The sequence below is a fragment of the Cryptotermes secundus genome, unplaced genomic scaffold (genome assembly GCF_002891405.2).
Source record: "Cryptotermes secundus unplaced genomic scaffold, Csec_1.0 scaffold196, whole genome shotgun sequence".
Lineage (NCBI taxonomy): Eukaryota > Metazoa > Arthropoda > Insecta > Blattodea > Kalotermitidae > Cryptotermes > Cryptotermes secundus.
In genome coordinates, this window is record NW_019735556.1 from 925790 (window position 1) to 943844 (window position 18055).

The 18055-nt window shown below is 37.1% G+C and overlaps 1 protein-coding gene across 4 annotated transcripts in view; it reads left to right on the forward strand.

The window, feature by feature from the left end:
• Positions 1–14479, forward strand: part of LOC111869535 (centrosomal protein of 97 kDa) — a 31394-nt gene extending 16915 nt beyond the window's left edge. For 3 of the 4 annotated variants that reach the window (XM_023861146.2, XM_023861144.2, XM_023861148.2), the window contains 6 exons: positions 2018–2284; positions 6278–6724; positions 7513–7633; positions 8057–8156; positions 9961–10095; positions 12393–14479. In XM_023861146.2, the coding sequence (XP_023716914.1) occupies positions 2018–2284; positions 6278–6724; positions 7513–7633; positions 8057–8156; positions 9961–10095; positions 12393–13139 (1817 nt within the window). In that variant the 3' untranslated portion in view covers positions 13140–14479. The remainder of the gene's footprint in view (positions 1–2017; positions 2285–6277; positions 6725–7512; positions 7634–8056; positions 8157–9960; positions 10096–12392) is intronic. The other variant, XM_023861145.2, reaches the window with a different exon arrangement.
• Positions 14480–18055: the final 3576 nt, after the last annotated feature.

Genomic DNA, 18055 nt, shown 5'->3' on the forward strand with positions numbered 1-18055 from the left:
ATTTGAAGTTGGATCAAAATTGGCGAATAATGTTAGCAAGGTATAACCTTTAGAGATATTGGGTTTTCTGACTTTATCCATCGTCCTGGTTTTAAGATAACTGAGAATAACATGACATTTCGGAAACTGGATCTGTTTCCGTCCTCAGGTGAGCTAGCCTCAATCACTGGACCAGTGACTGAGGCTAGCTCTTTCTAAAGGACCCAACAGAATAGGTGTTTTCCTTCACCTGAGGATGGAAACAGATCCAGTTTCCGAAACGTGTTTTTCTTAGTTATCTTAAAACCAGGATGATAGATAAAGTCCAAAAACCCAATATCTCTATGTGTTATACACCATCATCAGAATCCTATAGTAAGGTATAACCTTTGTTTGAAGTTGTAAGGGAATTGAAACTTAAAGGTAGGAAAGGAAATCAAAAGGAAAGAGAAGATAGCAGTGATAGCAGAGTAGTGGTTGTGGTAACAGTAATAGTAGCAAAACATGTTTGAACCATTGGAAATAAGCATGTCTGAAAAGAATCTGTGTACCACAAGAACTTAGTGTTGTGTGAACACGGATCTGTGTAAAGTAATGAAATGCAACTCGGTAAACTGTAACTGATTGCTGCTGTGTTCATACATAAAGGCCGAAAATTATAACGTGGGAGGTAGAGAAGAGGTAATGTAATTATATAATAATAATTATGTAGTAATATCTACATACAGAAGTTGGCACTAAACTTCAGCAACAGGCGGCAGTCACTCGGTCAGTAGAGTTCGCTTGCAGACTAAAATCCTGGAGTTTTTTATCTACATACAAAGACCAATTAAAAACATAACTAATCTGTCAGTGTAGAAGAAACTACAGTAAATGATGCATACATAACAAAAGTGATAATAGCACTACATCATCCTCATGAACTGCACAAATAATATTCATATTACCCATGCTGCAAATGGAATGCTGTGCGAATGAATCCAGAACGAGAGATATGCAAGCAAAATTATATTAAGTGAATGGACGAAGATCACAAGGAAAACACCGAGATGTTAATTAATGTCAGTTAATTTTAATTACAGCTAATATATTTTAATTAGGAAATATCATGTTCACACACAATATGTAATTTTGACATACGGCGCAACAATTTGTGTGTGTGAATTTTTGAGACTTATTAAGTGTATATTTGTTTTTCTCCTTCAGCTTTAATTGTTAGACATTTCTGAAATGAAAACATAGGTTTGAAATATGAAATAGTGTATCACAGTTTACTTTAAAATGAAACAGAAAGTGTAAAATGTTAGAAGCTGTAGAATTCTACATCCTTAATGTTATTTTCCCTGCCTTTTTGTCTCCCTCTTTTATCATTGCCTCTTTGTAAGCTTTTTTGAAAATGTGTACGATAATATGTTGATGTTTGGCCGATTCTTATTACTAAGTTTAAACCAGCACTTAAACATTTTGGGACATCCAGAGTGCTAGAACCTTTAAGTAGCTAAACTTCGAATCAATAAGGAACCAGCAACTTTTGTTTTTCTTAGCAATTATTTATTAGTGTGTAGCAAATAATTTATAAAATTTATAACTGTAATTGCAAACATCATTATTGCCTGTCAGTATTGTTATTTATAATTTGTGACACGATTATAATGAAGATAAAATTTAGAGCCCACACTTAAATGAAATTATCTCTTTCTTTCATTCTAATTTCTTAAAATATTACAGTTTACAGCATTTCTTTGTTTAAAAATAGTTATGGTGTGGTATTCCAGTTCCAAAAAAAAGAACGCTGATATACAGTGCCAACTTTTCTGTGCATCCGAACATAACTATAATTTTTGTCACTCCATAGATCTCTTCCCATCTGAGTGAAGGAAAATAATAGAACTATCAGAGGGAACAATAACCTACAGCAAGACATTAATTACTGGTATATTTTTTACCATAGAAGGAATCTGTTATGAGTTTTGTATTAATTTACAAAATTTATTGATAATTTCTGGCATGATTATTTGTAGGTTCTCTCTGTTTTCAGACATGTCAAAGGAATCAAAGCTCCCTGTAGCAGATCGTTGCAGGATCCAGTCTCCTGATAGAATGGTTAACAGCTGTAATGCAGTGACATCAAATGACTTGGCCATTAGTGTTGTTGGAAGTGATGATATTTCTTCTTCCCCTCTTATGACACGAAGCCTGGATCCAGCACTACTGTACACATCCTCATCTGTTAATCTGGATACAAATAATTGTGATCAGTCAGAGAATTTGTCTACTCAGCTTGTGCTTGAAGATTGTAGTACAGGTAATAGATATGTGTTACATATCAGCAACACTGACACTCTCAAAGCAGTTTATTTTGCCTATTTTCATTCTGTAGTGCAGTATGGAATAATTTTGTGGGGTAATTCATATACAGCAAAAGTATCTTTATTGTCACGTGTTGGCTGTGTAGCAACAAATAACTTCATGCTGGTCTTGGATCTAGCGAATTTATTGCACACTTTTATCCACACTTACACAATTCACAATTTCAGTGTCCTGATTAATTCTTCTGCTATAGTCACTTAAGACTTCAACTGTCTTTGGCGACTGTTACATTTCAACTGAACTGCCTGGTGCATTTAACCCCCTTACATAGGCCTCTTGCAGACCACACAGAAAACAGCCTATATTGTTAGGTGTGTTTACCGACTAATTGCCCAGCATCGGTCGCAGCATAGATTACACTGTTGCGTGATGTCACAGCCTAGCGGGCAGGGGTGTTTACTGAGCGTTGCATAGTGAGGGGGTGAGTGGGAATATGTGATGTCACTCACACTTCCTGTTGTGCTATCCAAGCGTCGACTGAGTTGTTGCCTAGCAACGCACCAATACAATCCACAACTCTCCCATGCGCGCATGCCCCTAGGCCTCTGTGGCTCAACAGTTCCTGCATAGAGCAAATATGCCACATTACATTACTAAAGAAAACGTTAAAGAGTTGTGAAAGGTATGAAACTAGAAATTCATGTAGAGGTCTGTTTAAGAAATTAGAGAGCTCACCTCTTTCATGTGAATACATGTTTCTATTAATGAACTTTATTGTAAATGACCAAGACCATTTTCCAGCAAATTCAGCTGAATAACACAAGGAACAAGCACCATCTTTTAAGTAACTTTTGGTGTACAGAATGTTATGTATGGATGTATGTTTATGTGTATGTATGAAGTAAAGGGTGGTTGTTGTGCAGAGGTAGTACTATATGGTAAGTGTATTTAATAGAGTAATATGACATGACACATTATTTGAAATGAAATAGGTGTTTCTGATTTTGATCTAATATACCTGCAGTTTGAATGTTGTTCAGAGATATAAATTATCTCCTTATTTTATAACTGTTCAATTAATACATTTTCACATTAACACATTTGAAAAATTAATAGCTCTTTTTAGATACAAATAGCTTTTGCTACATTGAAAACATGCCAACCTGTACATACATTGCTGGAATTATTCACCTCATTTCATTCTTTTCCTAGCCAGTCACCATCTCTATACTTTGATGTTTCTTGCATTCTTATGAGTTTTATCTGAATAATATCTTTCTGGCCATCACGATTCATCAACATTAGCATAATAAACACATAAGGGTCATTCCATGTGAAATCATCCAGAAAGGTCGCTCACCNTTGAATACCTATGTAACATATAGGGGGCATGCGGTAGCATAGTTGGTTGAGGCACTGTGCTCCAAGTTGGAAGGTCACGGGTTCGATTCCCATAAAGTCAGTGGATTTCTTCAATTTACCTAATTCTTCCAACCACACTATGGCCCTGTGTTTGACTCAGCGTCTAACACAAATGAGTACCAGGAATCTTCCTGGGGGACAAAGGGCGGCCAGTGTGTAGGACTGACCACCTCACTGTCATCCATGGGCCAAATGTCTAGATGATGTGAGAGCCTCAATGTCTCACACCCCTATCAGCCTTCATGGCATGTTACAGGGATAGCTTTACATTTTTTTACCTTTACCTTATGTAACATATGTTTAGACATAAATACATGTATGAGTTAATACAGGTTAGACCACCTTGCCTTTTTAGATAATAAGTTAGAATCTGTACACAGTTATACCTGATTTACTTAATTCTTAGAAGGAAGCCATATGCTGCATATATAAGACATGCATTGACCATAGTCAGAGATGAGCATATTGCAAAAGAACTATTTTTATTAGAAGGATAAAGTTCAGAGTGCTATAGTGCAGTCTTTATTTGCTGCACCAAATGTTCGCCTATTAATTCCCTATATTTTAATGAAACGGTAACAGGATGTATGAAAGGATAGAAATAATTGAAAGGAGCATTCACTAATTGCACATATAAAGTCTGCTGATTTTAGAACTTCGCACACAGACATGTCGATTCTTTCTTAATAATCTAGTTCTCATTCTGTGGTTCTAGCTTAAAAATATAGTAAATTCAGTTTGTTTTCCACACCCCAGAAGTTTAAAAACTGTGTTTTAATTCAAGCCAGGGATAGGAATTGGACATATAAGAACCAGTACATCAGGGATTAAAAATGGTCCTAGAGGAACAGGTAGTGATGATGTGAACTGGACTACACTGGCCCAGAGTTTAGGAGAGAATAAACTGTTGGATGTCCAAGGAAGACTATAATTTATGTAAGGTCATCCAGAAGGTAAACACTTTTGTGCATAGCACTTCCAAATTAAGAAATTGCACTATTTCAAGGTTAAGTAATCTTAGTAATAAGCCAGGTAAATGATGAGCTTATTCTATCGTTTTATGATTATTTTTATTGTTTAAAAAGAAGTAAGAAAATTGAGAATCCCACAAATTGTGAAGTACAAACTGTAATTTTGTTTTTGAATGCACAGTATTTCCATGCAATTGAAATTTACCATCAACTTATTGCATTGTATGAGGAAGGTGTAATGAATGAGTCAAATGTGAGAAAATAATATCAGATGTTTAATGAGCACAGGACAAATGTTCATGATGAGGAGCAATCCAGTCAGCTGTCCCTCATCACTGAGGACTTGAAAAATAGGGTTGATGAGCACATCAGGATAACAGGCTCTCTTGTTGAAACTCTTGTTGAAATTCATGAGAAATTTCCTCAGATTTCTTGTTCGCTGATTCATGAAATTTTTACAGAGCATTTCCACCACAAAACAATTTGTGCAACATGGGTGCCATGGATGCTCACTGAAGAGCACAAGAGGAAGCTTATGGTTGCTACCTTGACGTTTTTTTTGTGTTGTCACCAAGAGGGTGATAATTTTTTGGACCATTCACCATCAAAACCCATAAAATTGAAACAAATGTTGTCAATGTGGAAAGTGCTAGCTGCAGTTTTTTTTTTTTTTTACTGGAAAGTCTTCCTGCTGATGGAAATCATGCCCAAAGGCCAAACCATCAGCGCTGCATCATATTATGACATGTATACCCATTGGAAACAAATTGATGAACAAATTTCCATAGAGATTGATTCTTGGAAACTAACTCATTACAGAACACATTTCCTTGGATACAAGTGATCAACAAACATTTCCTTGGATACCTATATGCTGTATAAGAGACTGTTCAGATTGGAATGAAGGCAGTCCTAAATCAGAAGTCAGAGGAGGAGACCGGAATGGAGCGAGTCCTAGGCAGTCATTTATTTTGAGTCGTAATTGATTGTGATTATGAGTGATTGTAAAGGAGTGATCAGTAAATCCGGACATCCAATCCATACTCTCTCATTGTTGGTCATACCCCATAAATGCTTAACAGTATTGTGCAACTTAAGCTACAACGTGCCATCCAAAACTACCAACGAGGCCAGCTGTCTACAGGAGTCATTCTGCACCCGCTACTTGCTGACTTTGCCTAGAACGTTTTCTCCAATCCTCTATAAAGTCTGGACCTGGCTTCAAGTAATTTTTACTTGTTTACACACTTGAAGCAGTTTTTGGACAGCACCCACATGGGTACCACTGAAGAAGTGAAGAAGACTGTTAAAGACTGATTCAGTGGACTGGCAGCAGATTTCAATGATTCAGAAATACAGAAACTTACCACAAGATATGACAGGGGCCTGAACCTTCATGGAGATTATGTAGAAAATGGTTTAAGGTCTGTAGCAATGATGTTAAAAACATTTTTTTTTATTTTATTCATTTTTTAAAATCACAAAATGGTCTTTACTTCCTGGATGACTTACATAGTTAATTGTGTGGTTAATTCATCGGTTTGTTTTATGTACTTTAATAATTAATCTGATTGTAAGTAATTATTTTGTTTAAGAAAATGAAGCATCAGGAATCAATTGCCCACTTCAGACAGCCACAAAGATGGTTCCTGTACCTGAGTCCTTAATGAGTCCTGATTATCGACCGGCAGTTAGTACTGGAATGACTGGTCGTGGTGTGCGTCCCAAGTCAGCTACTTTGAGCCATACGCAGAATAGGCGACCTGTTTCACGAGGGTCTCCTAAGTTGCCACGGAGCCTTCATTCAAGTCCACTGTTATCCCGTCAACGAGGGGGACAGACAAAACAGTGTGCAGCATCGCTGACAAGGAGACGAACCTCACCTCAGAGAACAGGCCAGCAAGAAGTAGCACAGCTCAATAGCAGTGAGGATGAAGATAGTGAAATGTCTGCCTCCAAACTTGAAACCATCAGGCATCGAGCACAAGAGCGTTGGCAGAGGAAGGAAGCCACCTCAAATAGTGCTGGAAGCAACAGTTCTGGTATGTTTCTGAGAACAGTGATATTAAGTTGTAGTGACAATGTAATTCCATCTAGGTGATCTGATATATTAAAATTATGATGCTAGTGGTCTTGTATTCAAGACCATCTGAATTCAATGCAGATATTTTTACATGACCTTCCCTTGCCTGACTGGCAGTGGTAGAACACAGTATATGTGAGGGATATTAGACAACTACCTTTGTTTAAGACCCATATGAAGCTCTTCATCCCCTCTGTCAGTTATTGTGCCCATTTTGAAAGTTTATACACTTGAGAAGGACAGAGAATGTGCCACAGATGGGAGAGATGAAAAATAAATATACAATTTTTGCCAGAAGACCCAAGGGGAAATAAACCACTTGGATGACTGAGGCATAGATAGAATAATATTAAAGTAGATCTTAAAGAAATAAGATGGGAAGGTGTGGACTGGATTCATTTTGCTGATGACAGGTACCAGGGACAGGCTCCTGCGAACACAGCAATGAACCTTTGGGTTCCATAAAACGTAGGTAATCTCTTGAGTAGCTGAGTGACTCTTAGCTTCACAGAGACTGTGCTTCATGAAGACATTTATTGACAGCAGTCTGAATGAAACCCAAAGCATTTAAATACTGATCTTATATGCCAGCCATTGACCCAGCCCAAGAACAAGTGTTGGTTGGTACACGGAAATTTCAGCTCATGGAAAGCTGTATATCAAGTTTAAAGTTTGTTATTGTTTGTGTTCCTGCTTGTTTAAACATATGGCCGTAATATAACTCATATTTTTTACTGTGTCTTACAGCAGAGAATGCAGCTGTGTGCATTCAGCGTATGTGGCGTGGTTATCATACTCGTAACCTGAACAGGAGAGTCATGGAAGCCTATCATGACATACGTGCAGCACGCACACAGGAATACATACAGTGAGTTTTCTAAAGTCTAGAAGCAAGAGTACAGGATCCTGAAATGATGGACCAGTGTAGAAAATGCAACCTCTCAAATGAAAAAAAAAAATTAAAGTTGTGCTTTTGAAATAGAAAAAGAATAGACATTCCCAAAATACCGAAATTGAGAATATTTACGATGTACATCAACAAGTACTTTTGACATAAGTGAGGACAATGCAGTAGGTTCCATCAAAATGTGTTCCGTGAAGATGGCTGTATGAGGCCGAAACTTGTAGCCAGACATAGAATATATTTTAACGACATTTTAAGAACATTTTAACTTTCATTTTAGTGAGTTGTGTATAAGTTTGATGTCATCTAAACTAAAATGAAGGTGTGTTGCAATATAGACAGAAGAGGAAGCACAAGTTAGATCATTTTAAGTTGTATGTTTTACAGGAAGTTGTCCTCAGACATGGAGGCTACCCGAGCAGCTTTGGAGAGTGAGCGGAAGCTTCAGCTGTTGCAGATGCAAGCAATCAATGCCCTGTGGAAGAAGGTAATTGGTCATTCTCATGCCGGTTCATTGTTTAATGGTAATTTCTCTTCCACATATTGTATATTCATTTGTGACTGGATTCATCTAGCTCAAGATAGGGACCAGTGGTGAGTTCTTCTCAACACATCAGTGATACTCCTGATTCCATAAAGCTAGTGAATTTCTGGGCTGTAGGAACGATTATTGCCTCCTGAGTACAGAATGTGTTCTGTGGAGCTATGTAGTTATGTTCCTTTCCATTTAACATATTTGATTACTGTGAGAATGAACATATCCTGTTGTATTAATGTGTATCAGCCCTGCTGTCCTACTGTATAGAAGATCCTTATATCCTTATAAGGTAAGTATTGTGTAATCATATATAATTTATATCCTAATGGCTGTGCTGTAATTCCTTCATACATTCAGCCCTAGGTACAGATTCATGTTATCCCTGCAACATGGTCCTTTTGTGTCTCTGTCAATAGTGTGTGGTGAGAACCCTCTACTGGCTGACAAAGTGCAGGAACAAATGCTAACAGTTATCCCACACTGAAAATCTGTGGTCACTGATTACATCACAGATTAACTGGTAGTTGAAAAAGGGCACATATCTATGTTACGATCACTGGACATGTTCCATTTTCCAACTGATCAGTTCATTTTATAGATTTTGGAAAAACTTTTGAGTCATTCACGGAGTCGCTGTATGAAATAGAGAAGAAAGGGCACAAGTGATAATATGGTGTGACGGGATTGAGTATTGCGTGGAGTGGAGAAAACAAGATGACAGATTTTATCGAACAGAGAAGAGAAGACAAGGCCCTTAGTTTGAGGCCATATTTGTTTAACATTTTCACAGATAATATTATAGACTATATTAGTAAAGAAAACCGACATGATCCAATAATTGTAATGACTGCGATTCCAGAATTGCTATTTGCAGATGACTTAGCTTTCTCTTCCTTCACATTTAATGGTTTACAGAAAGCAGTAGACCAAGTTACTAAGTACTGTAGAGAATGGAACTTGAAATGTAACCTAAATGAAACTAAAATATTAGTATTTAAGAAATGAGGTAAACTGAAAAAAGATGAGAGGTGAACTGTGAATGATCAAAAACTGAAGTGGTAGATCAAATAAATTATTTTGGAATAACACTTAAAAGTGGTGGTTGATGGAAAAGACAAAAGTCTGAGACTATATACAATATTATATTTAAGCATCCTGTTGCACTCTATACGATAAATGATATGAACTCCGTCCCAAGTGCAAACAATATATTATATGTCCTTGATCTTGCTCTCCTTTGCACTACATGTTTTGGCCTCAAACGGCCATCATCAGGTGTATACACTCACATTTCTGTTACGCTGCACTTAGTTTAAAATTTAACATTTAAAAACACATTGTTCCTTTCGTTGTTATTATCAACATCTACTTCGTTGATATCTGTCTGGTTTATAGATTATTTTTGTTACACACGTTGGCACTTATAAAATCTTTAGTTCTAATTTTAAAATCCTTTAAAATTTTAAAATTAGAACTAAAGATTTTATAAGTGCCAATGTGTGTAACAAAGATAATCTATCTAAACACAACTCCCCACAGAGGTTAGCTGGTAGCAAAAATTGAAATGTCAAAATGGACTGAGAATTGAAATAGCAATGGTGCATTAGTGATTCTATCAGTAATGACAGTAATAGTAACTGTACAGGTGTAAGCAATGTAAGTGGTTTGTATGTATTGCAGTTTGTATGTCCGTATTTAAATGCGCTACATTTTGCACGTGTACAGGCATTACAAGAGATAATGTGTTTCACAGGTTGTTAGCTTACAACCAATGCAGCCTCAACCAGGCACCAGTGCCTCTAGTACAGATGCTGGTATCAGCTTGCAGCAGCCCGATGCTGAAACTGTCCGAGAGCTGACACAGACTTGCACACGCCTTCATTCACAGGTACTAGTATTGTATATAGTTTAAGAAAATTTTAAAACCCTTTGAAGTTCACAGATCTTCCACTGCATTCATACTGTTGCTAAAGTAGGGTGCAGTGGGGTTATGCTGCCTGGCCTACCATCTGGTATGTTCATGAAACTGATTGGCTGGCTAATGAGGGAGTCATTGAGTCAGTTTGCAGTTAAGTGCAAGGCAGAGCAGTCCAGCAGAGTTGCAAGGAAGTGAGTTCAGTGCTATGACATACTGGCATTGCTATGAAGTAGCAAATGAACAGAGAACTGATCTCAAGAGCATGGTTACAAATGGTGAGACAGTAATTGCTCTATTATATTAATTGTTAAGTATTTTTCTATTTTCCTCCATTCTTTAAGACCGAATAACTTTATCAGAAGTATGAGGTAAGGTAAGGTAAAGTTATCCTTGGGCTTAATTAATTAAGCACCATGCCATGACAATGCGTGGGGAGGCACTAGACATATGGCAGTAGATGCTGAAGGTGGTGAGTGAGAAATATGAGGTTTAATGAGAAAGTTCCCAGAATGACCACATGGAGTGTCAGCAGCCTTGCACTTGTAGATTTGCATAGAATACTTACACACAAAATTTCTTCAAAATAGCTCAGATGTTTTGTAGTGTTATTACTATTTACATGATTGTATGGTTATAGTTTTGCCATGCTGTGATAATGTTTTGTGTAAAGGAGCAAAGAACTTGTGCAGAGTTATAAACAGGGTAAAGCAGCTGCAGAAACCCACAGAATGCTGTATGAAGCTTATGGAAATGAGGCTTTGAATAAAATGACAACTTACAAGAAGCAAATTATCCATGCAGATTGTTGACTGACTACAAGAAGTAGCAGAAAGTACTGGATTATCTATTTTCCCGTGTCACAGTTTTAAGATAAGATTTAGCTATGCATCAGGTATCACTGAAATTCGTGCCAAGGTTGTTGACTGAAGGTCATATAATTTGACACATTTGAATTTGTGAAGGCTTTTGCAGTGCTGTAATGAGGATTTTTTTTTTCAAAACATCATCACCAGAGGTGAGGCTTGGGTTTATCAATGTGACAAAACAAAATATTCATCACTGTGGAATGGTGATGATTTTCTATGCCTTTAAAAGCGTGACCAGTGTGCTTGGAAGTGAAAACAGTGTTGATCATTTTTTCTGTTATCTCAGCATTGTTCACGACTTGTTCATTCCAACAGGTAAGATGATTAATTGTGCTTATTATCTGGAAGTCTGAGGGATGTAAGCTGTGTGGCATGAAGAAAGCTGCCAGAATTGTGGACTGCAGTAATATAGTATCTCCAACATGACAGTGCACCAGCTCACACAGCATTGTCTGTTGAAGAGTTCTTGGCAAGGCATTCAATTCGTGTTCTTCTGCAGCCTCCCTACTTACGTGACTTGTCCCCTCCACACATTTTTTCTGTTTGCCAAAATAGAAATGACCCCTGAACAGAAAAAGACTTCAAACAGCACAGGACATCATTATGATTATGACAGATGAACTGATCAACAGACATCTTTTGAACAGTGCTGCCAAACATGAAAAGGCAATGGGAATGGTGCATTATTGCTCAGGGATGTTTTTGGAAGGGGATGGAGTGTAACTGTGCTGTAACTCTTGAAATAAATTTATTATTGACAAATTCTAGGAACTCTTTGAAGAAACCTCATACTTGAAAAAGGTGTCAGTTAGAGTTGTTTTTAAATAATTTTATAAAATATTAATAAAATACATTTATATCATTATTATGTTGAACATTGCCCATGTTTTTAAGTTTATTTGATGTTTTATACATAACATTTCAAGAGGTGGCTCTGCTCCTGTCTTCTGGTAGTTGGTTGTCATTACACTGATAGATTTTATATTCCTTTTCATTTTAAGTTTAGTGGTAACATTGTGCTAACCAAATAAGACATTTATTACCAGATATAATGGTTCTACTACCATGACTCATTAGATCTGTATTTTTCAAGCAATGTAGTTCATCTGAAGGAGACGTTGGAATAACAGTAAAAGTGACTTCAAGTCCACATCATGCCTTTTAATTTGTCATTCAGGCTGAGAGGAATATGACTGATGATCTTTTTGTAGTCTTATTAAGCTTAAAAATTGTGTTTCTCCTCTGTCACCTTGTTGCATGAATACTGATAACTTCCATTGTAGAAATGACACATTGAGGGAAGCCAAAGGGTCATAACATGGAGGTTTACTTAGATATGGGGTGTGATATCATATGATGTTCCTTCAGGAAAGTTCTGAACGTATTGTAATTATCCTACAGGTTGAGCAACTGCAGGACTCGATGCAGAGTGTGATGCAGTGTATGTCACTGTTCTGCCAGAAAGGTCAAGTTGTTATTCCTCATCTTACAAGTGAAGCAGAAGCCGACGGTGTTGTCACTGGTAGCACCCAGACAGACATAGTAGCAGTTCACACACCACAGATGGAATCTGGACCAGGCATGCCATTTCCTTACCAAAAGGCAGCTCCATCCACCCGTCCATCATCCCTCCCTATTTCACAATCTCGCCTACCCCCAGCTCTGCGTAACTCTTCAGCTCCAGAATCTGATGCTCCACAAGAACTGCAGCAGTTTGCTACTAGCCTGGTTGATGGTGTATTGAGGACAGTTGCAGAACAAGGAGGTGAAACAGAGACAGAAATTGATAAACGAAATTATACTTCAGACCAGGGTGAAGTGAATTTTTCAGTGGAGCAAAATCAAAATGATGCTGATGGTAGCAGAGAAGGTATGACAGAAGATATTTGTGGTACAGCTGTTGAAAATGGACAAGAAGATCATGAAATTAATGAGGGTGTGAGAAATGGAAATTCTGCTTCTGATGAGGGAAGCGGAGAAACTGCTCTAGATGAAGAAGGCACCCAAAAGACTGTGGTATCTCAGGGTGAAAACAATTCTTGTGTTATGATAACCACAGAACCACCATCCACTCCAAGCAGCCCATTTGAACAACTTGACTCACCTAACAACAACCAGCATCCCATTGAGAGGAATGTTGTTCAATAGGTAATTAAATCAACTTTGATTTATTAAATACTACTGTTGCCATTTCATGAGCAAACAAGAATTCACCAGCATCTTTCACCATTGCACCGGAATTCACTGTGATTGTATGAATTCCACTCCAGCCAAGCTAGGATTTCCTTCCTTCTGAATTTAACAGTGGAGGATGCTTGAGTGAGTTGTATGATGCAGTTTGATATAAAAATTATCAAACCACTTCTTTGAATAGAAAGTGCGTACAAGTTAAAACTGCAAGGAGCTTATATGTGTGTGTGTGTGTGTGTGTCTGTATGCACACTGAAATATTTTGAGTTTAGCAAGCTCATTCATAATTTTTACAGAAATGTTGACAGTTGACGTCTTGGGAGTTTTCATGTTGAGAGAAATGAGCCTAACATAAAGCTGTTGTGTTTCGAATGAGAATTTAAGGTAATAAATATGTGCAGTGTACAAGATGGTGCAAAAGTCATTGCCAGTGGGCTTAAAAATGAAGTCATTTTATTTTTTTATTAGTATTATTATTCTAATTTACATATTAATGTGTACCTTAGATGCTCAAATTGACTGCCTTCTGAATTCTTGCATTGCTGAAGATGTTCAGGATCACTTGAGCAAATCTCTTTGCAAAGCTGTACGTCTTTTCCAGTTTTTCCAAAGGCATCCTCTGTTCCTAATTTCTGATTGCCTATCATTTTTGGTTTTGTAGTGCATGCTGTATTCTTCACAGCACCACAGAAATAAAAATCCATGGGTGTTATGTCTGGTGACCTTGGTGGCATGTCAATTGACCTGCATCTGCATATTACTTTCCTCCTAAATGCATTGTCCAGGAATTCACTTATACATATATCATAGTGGGGAGGAGTGCCATCTTGCTGGAACTTGTTAAAATTGTCTTGGTGCATTTGTAGTCCTGTTCCTCAGAAATGTTGGTTGACTTTGAATGGGCTACACTCTCGTATATCCCAAAAGACAGAACTCTTCATAAGTACCGCTGTGAGAACTTAAAATCATACAATTTAACATAAGCTCACAAAAGTGGTGTCTGCATTCGGGACTGTTTTCCAGCAACCCATCAGTTAATCTCAAAATGTGATGCTTAAATTTGGCTTCATGTAATATCCAATTGAACCGACTGTCTAGAGACTTCTTGGCTCAGAGCAAGCCTGCAAGTAGAATTCATATGGCTCTGAAGTACTGCTCTATTCCTCTCTGACCTTGCTGTTCTGGTTCTACACATTCTTGGGGAATCAAAGACAATACCATATTCATCATTAACATAGTGTAACATGTTGCGCGACTGAGAACCCCCCTCCCCCCTCCTCTCCACGGTAACGTAGCGCTCCCCGCCACTCCCCTCCGCGGTGACGTCACGCGGTGACGTAACGCGCAACGCTAACGTAACCGTAATCAACGTCCTACTGTGACGTGGCACTCATTACGCCACAGGCAAGCACTGCAGCTATATAAGTGGATGCACAGTGCGTATCGANTGTTGGGGGCACGGAATCAAAATGATCATGCCATTGTACAACAATTGCTGGAGAACCACATTTGTAACACATTTTTAAAGCAAAAATCTGTTTTTGTTTAGTCAACCTAATCATACATGAAACACATTTATGATGCAGAACAGAACACAACAATTGCATCTGCATGCATCAATATGCTAGCACAACAGGTAGATGGGTAGTGACCTGTTCTGACACACATCAATACAGTAGCCAACCAACACTCTTGAATGGGCAGTAACTTTTGCACCACTCAGTATTTGGTTTTAGGAGAATAAGAACTGTAAAATAGTGTGAAAATTATGATGTTAGAAGGTAAACTGTTTCTCTGTTTTCTTTTAGAACGCAATGATGTGTCTGGTCATGGATGTGTTGTTTATTATTAGTATTAGATCATAACTCTGGCAGTTGGAAGCATTGTTTTGAACTGTCATGAAGAACGTAATGGACAGTGTACAAAACAGAAGTGTTATTATCTGAAGAAGACTTCTCAGCTTGACATATGTACATAAGCTTCACTTAAGTCACTGAAATGCAAATCTCATTCCTCATATCTCGCTGTATGCATACAGATAATTCCTCACAATAGTGGTAACCTAAGCTGTGCTTCACAATTCCTTTAGCGTACGCATAATGTTTCTGGCACTTCACGAGAAAAGGGCAGTAATAGAATTTTTTGTATACTATTGTAATTTTAAGACAAATTCATAAAACTGTTACGTGGGTGGAACCTATCTGTTTTATAGAAATGTTGTTGCAGTAAATTTCTAATTTAGGTCTACAGTACCCAGCATTTTTGTTAGTTGATACTCTTGCTTCATATTCAAGAGATTCCAGGCTCAGAGACAGCTAGCTGTCCTGACTGAGGTTTTTGGTGGTTCTCCTCAGTTCTGCCAAGTGAATAATACTTAACAATAGGAAGTTAGGACTCCCACATTGTTTCCAATTCATCATTCATGTTATCTTTCCATTCAGTGCTGTATAACCATCGTATTTCTATATTTCTTAGTGTACTGTTAAATAAACAAGCAAAAATATATCAGTGGTTCTCAAGTAAAACAATCTACAGCTGCATTCGCTGTCAACACTCCTGAGTCCTATCAATGTTATATTACATCGATGCCTGTTGATCTCAGGGAACAAGCAATTTAATAAGTCATTTTGCATATTTTAAAATTTGTGAAAAATCATTATCTGGTTACAGTTTTGAAAATGCTTTTTCACTGAGTACTCATTCCTTTTAGCTCACTTAGGAACAAACAGTCACATAAGTGCACTTATTCATTTGTGCCATGCTTTTGTACAGTAATGAAGTAAAAATTTCACACTCTGTCTTTATGACTCTGCTCCATTGTTCTGCAATTACACATGGTAGCCACAGTAAGAACACACAGTTAAAGGCTACAGCAGTAATAAACTAGGGAAATTACTATATGGTCCAGTGATGTGGCAACCAAAGTTACTACTCTGGTTTTGTTTCTTAGTGGATGTAAAATGGAGCCCTTATGTAAAGTTCCTCAGTTTGATTTTCCCTCATTTAACATTCAATTTAACAGATCTCGGCCCAAGAATCTAAATGCTGAATTCCTCCCATTTAAGATTTACCTCAGTTTAGTGTTCAAATCCACTGCTCACCAAAAAAAAAAAAAAAAAAATCACTTAAGAGGTTTCATGACACGGTCAATAAAATTACTCCAAGAGACATGAAATGTAAGAAATTCAGAATTCTAGAAAACAGTAATATTAGTGCTCATTTCTTGAAACATTCCAAAATTTCTGGCATGAATATGTATATTTGTGGGTGCAATAATTTGTTATTAAACATCAAAAATGTTCTGGACGTAGAATGGTCAGGGCTAAAAGTGTTGCGAGATGTACAAAGTAAGTCAATCATTTGACGTTTAAAAATTGAGTTCCTATCACACAGAACATACACTGAATTACCAGCACAATGCCACTAAGGGAATTATTCGCTCTTTATTCTGAAAATCATATGATCTGTGGACAAAGTGTCAGGTTTTAATATTAAAGCAGGTGGTATATATAGTAATCTTGGATTAATGAGTTAAACAACATTTAGATAGGGAATTTATGCTGTGCTTGTAGAAAATAGATTATCATAAAACTTCAATGTGTTACTTCTGTTTTCCATGCATTATTCATGAAAATAGCTAGTGGCCACACTTGAGAATCACTGGTTTAGACATATATTCATACCTACCCTAGATTCTTTTCCTTCCAATTGCAAAATAATTTGCAAGGATATGGGAAGATTGTGTAGTTCTCTGGAAGGGGAGAAAAATAAAGAACAAATTGCTTAAAACTGTTATTTTGTACTTTATCCAGTGAACAGGATACAAAACAAAACTTCCTGTACTAGAACATGGTCCATGGTGTAAAACCAGATTTTCTTTCATATCTTCTTCACATTGAGACCAAAATAGAACAAATTTTAAAAACATAGTGATGTTAATGAAGTTTGACAATGGACAAAGCCCAAAAATAGTACTTTAAGCATTATGTCACATCATCATCTTAACTGAAGGAATAAATTCTTGGAAAGAATAACATTTTAGTTGGAGGGTACACATATTCTGATATTTTAAAAGGTGTCGTTTTTGGAATGGTGAGCTTTGATAATTACTGTTCTATATTCATTGAGATAAAAATTGAACTGAACACTTTATATATTGTTGTAATATTAAACCTGTTTGTATATAAGTAAAAACAAATTATGCAAGATTTGCAGTATTTGTTATTCACAAAGAAGTTTTTTGTAATGATGATAATGTTATGATTTTACTGTGCCCTATATGATGGCAGCTCATGCATCATTGTCATTACATGTAGGCCTTATTATTTTGTCTTAAACTATAATGTGTAGTACTAAGAAGAAAGCTGACAATGGTGAAACTTCCGGTTATGTTGAAACATTAAGTGATCAGCGTTTGCATGATGTGTTGCAGAACATGCCGTAGCCATGATCCCACTGTGTACTATGTAAACACGTGCTTGTCTCTTGTAATAGACTCAGGACCATATTATGGGTTATACATTATAGGCACTATGCCTAGGGCTTACAAAACAAACAAAAAATGATGACTTTGCAAAGGATTTTGAAGCAGTGCCTCAGTCAGAAGAGATTGTTTGATTTGAGAAAGTACTGTAATCATGTCAACTTCGTGAACTCAAAATTTAAGCAGATATACTTGTTTTGAGCATCACTAAGTAATCTAGGATGTTCTCTGCATAGTTATCTATCTGCCCACTTGTTCACCACTCTTGCTCATAAACCTGCAAGCCATTGTGCCTAGGGCTTATGAAAGTCTTCAGACTTCAAGCTGAAAATGTTGTTAAATAACCCACAAAAAATTGTCTTAATATGGTCCTCACTAGAACACATTTTGT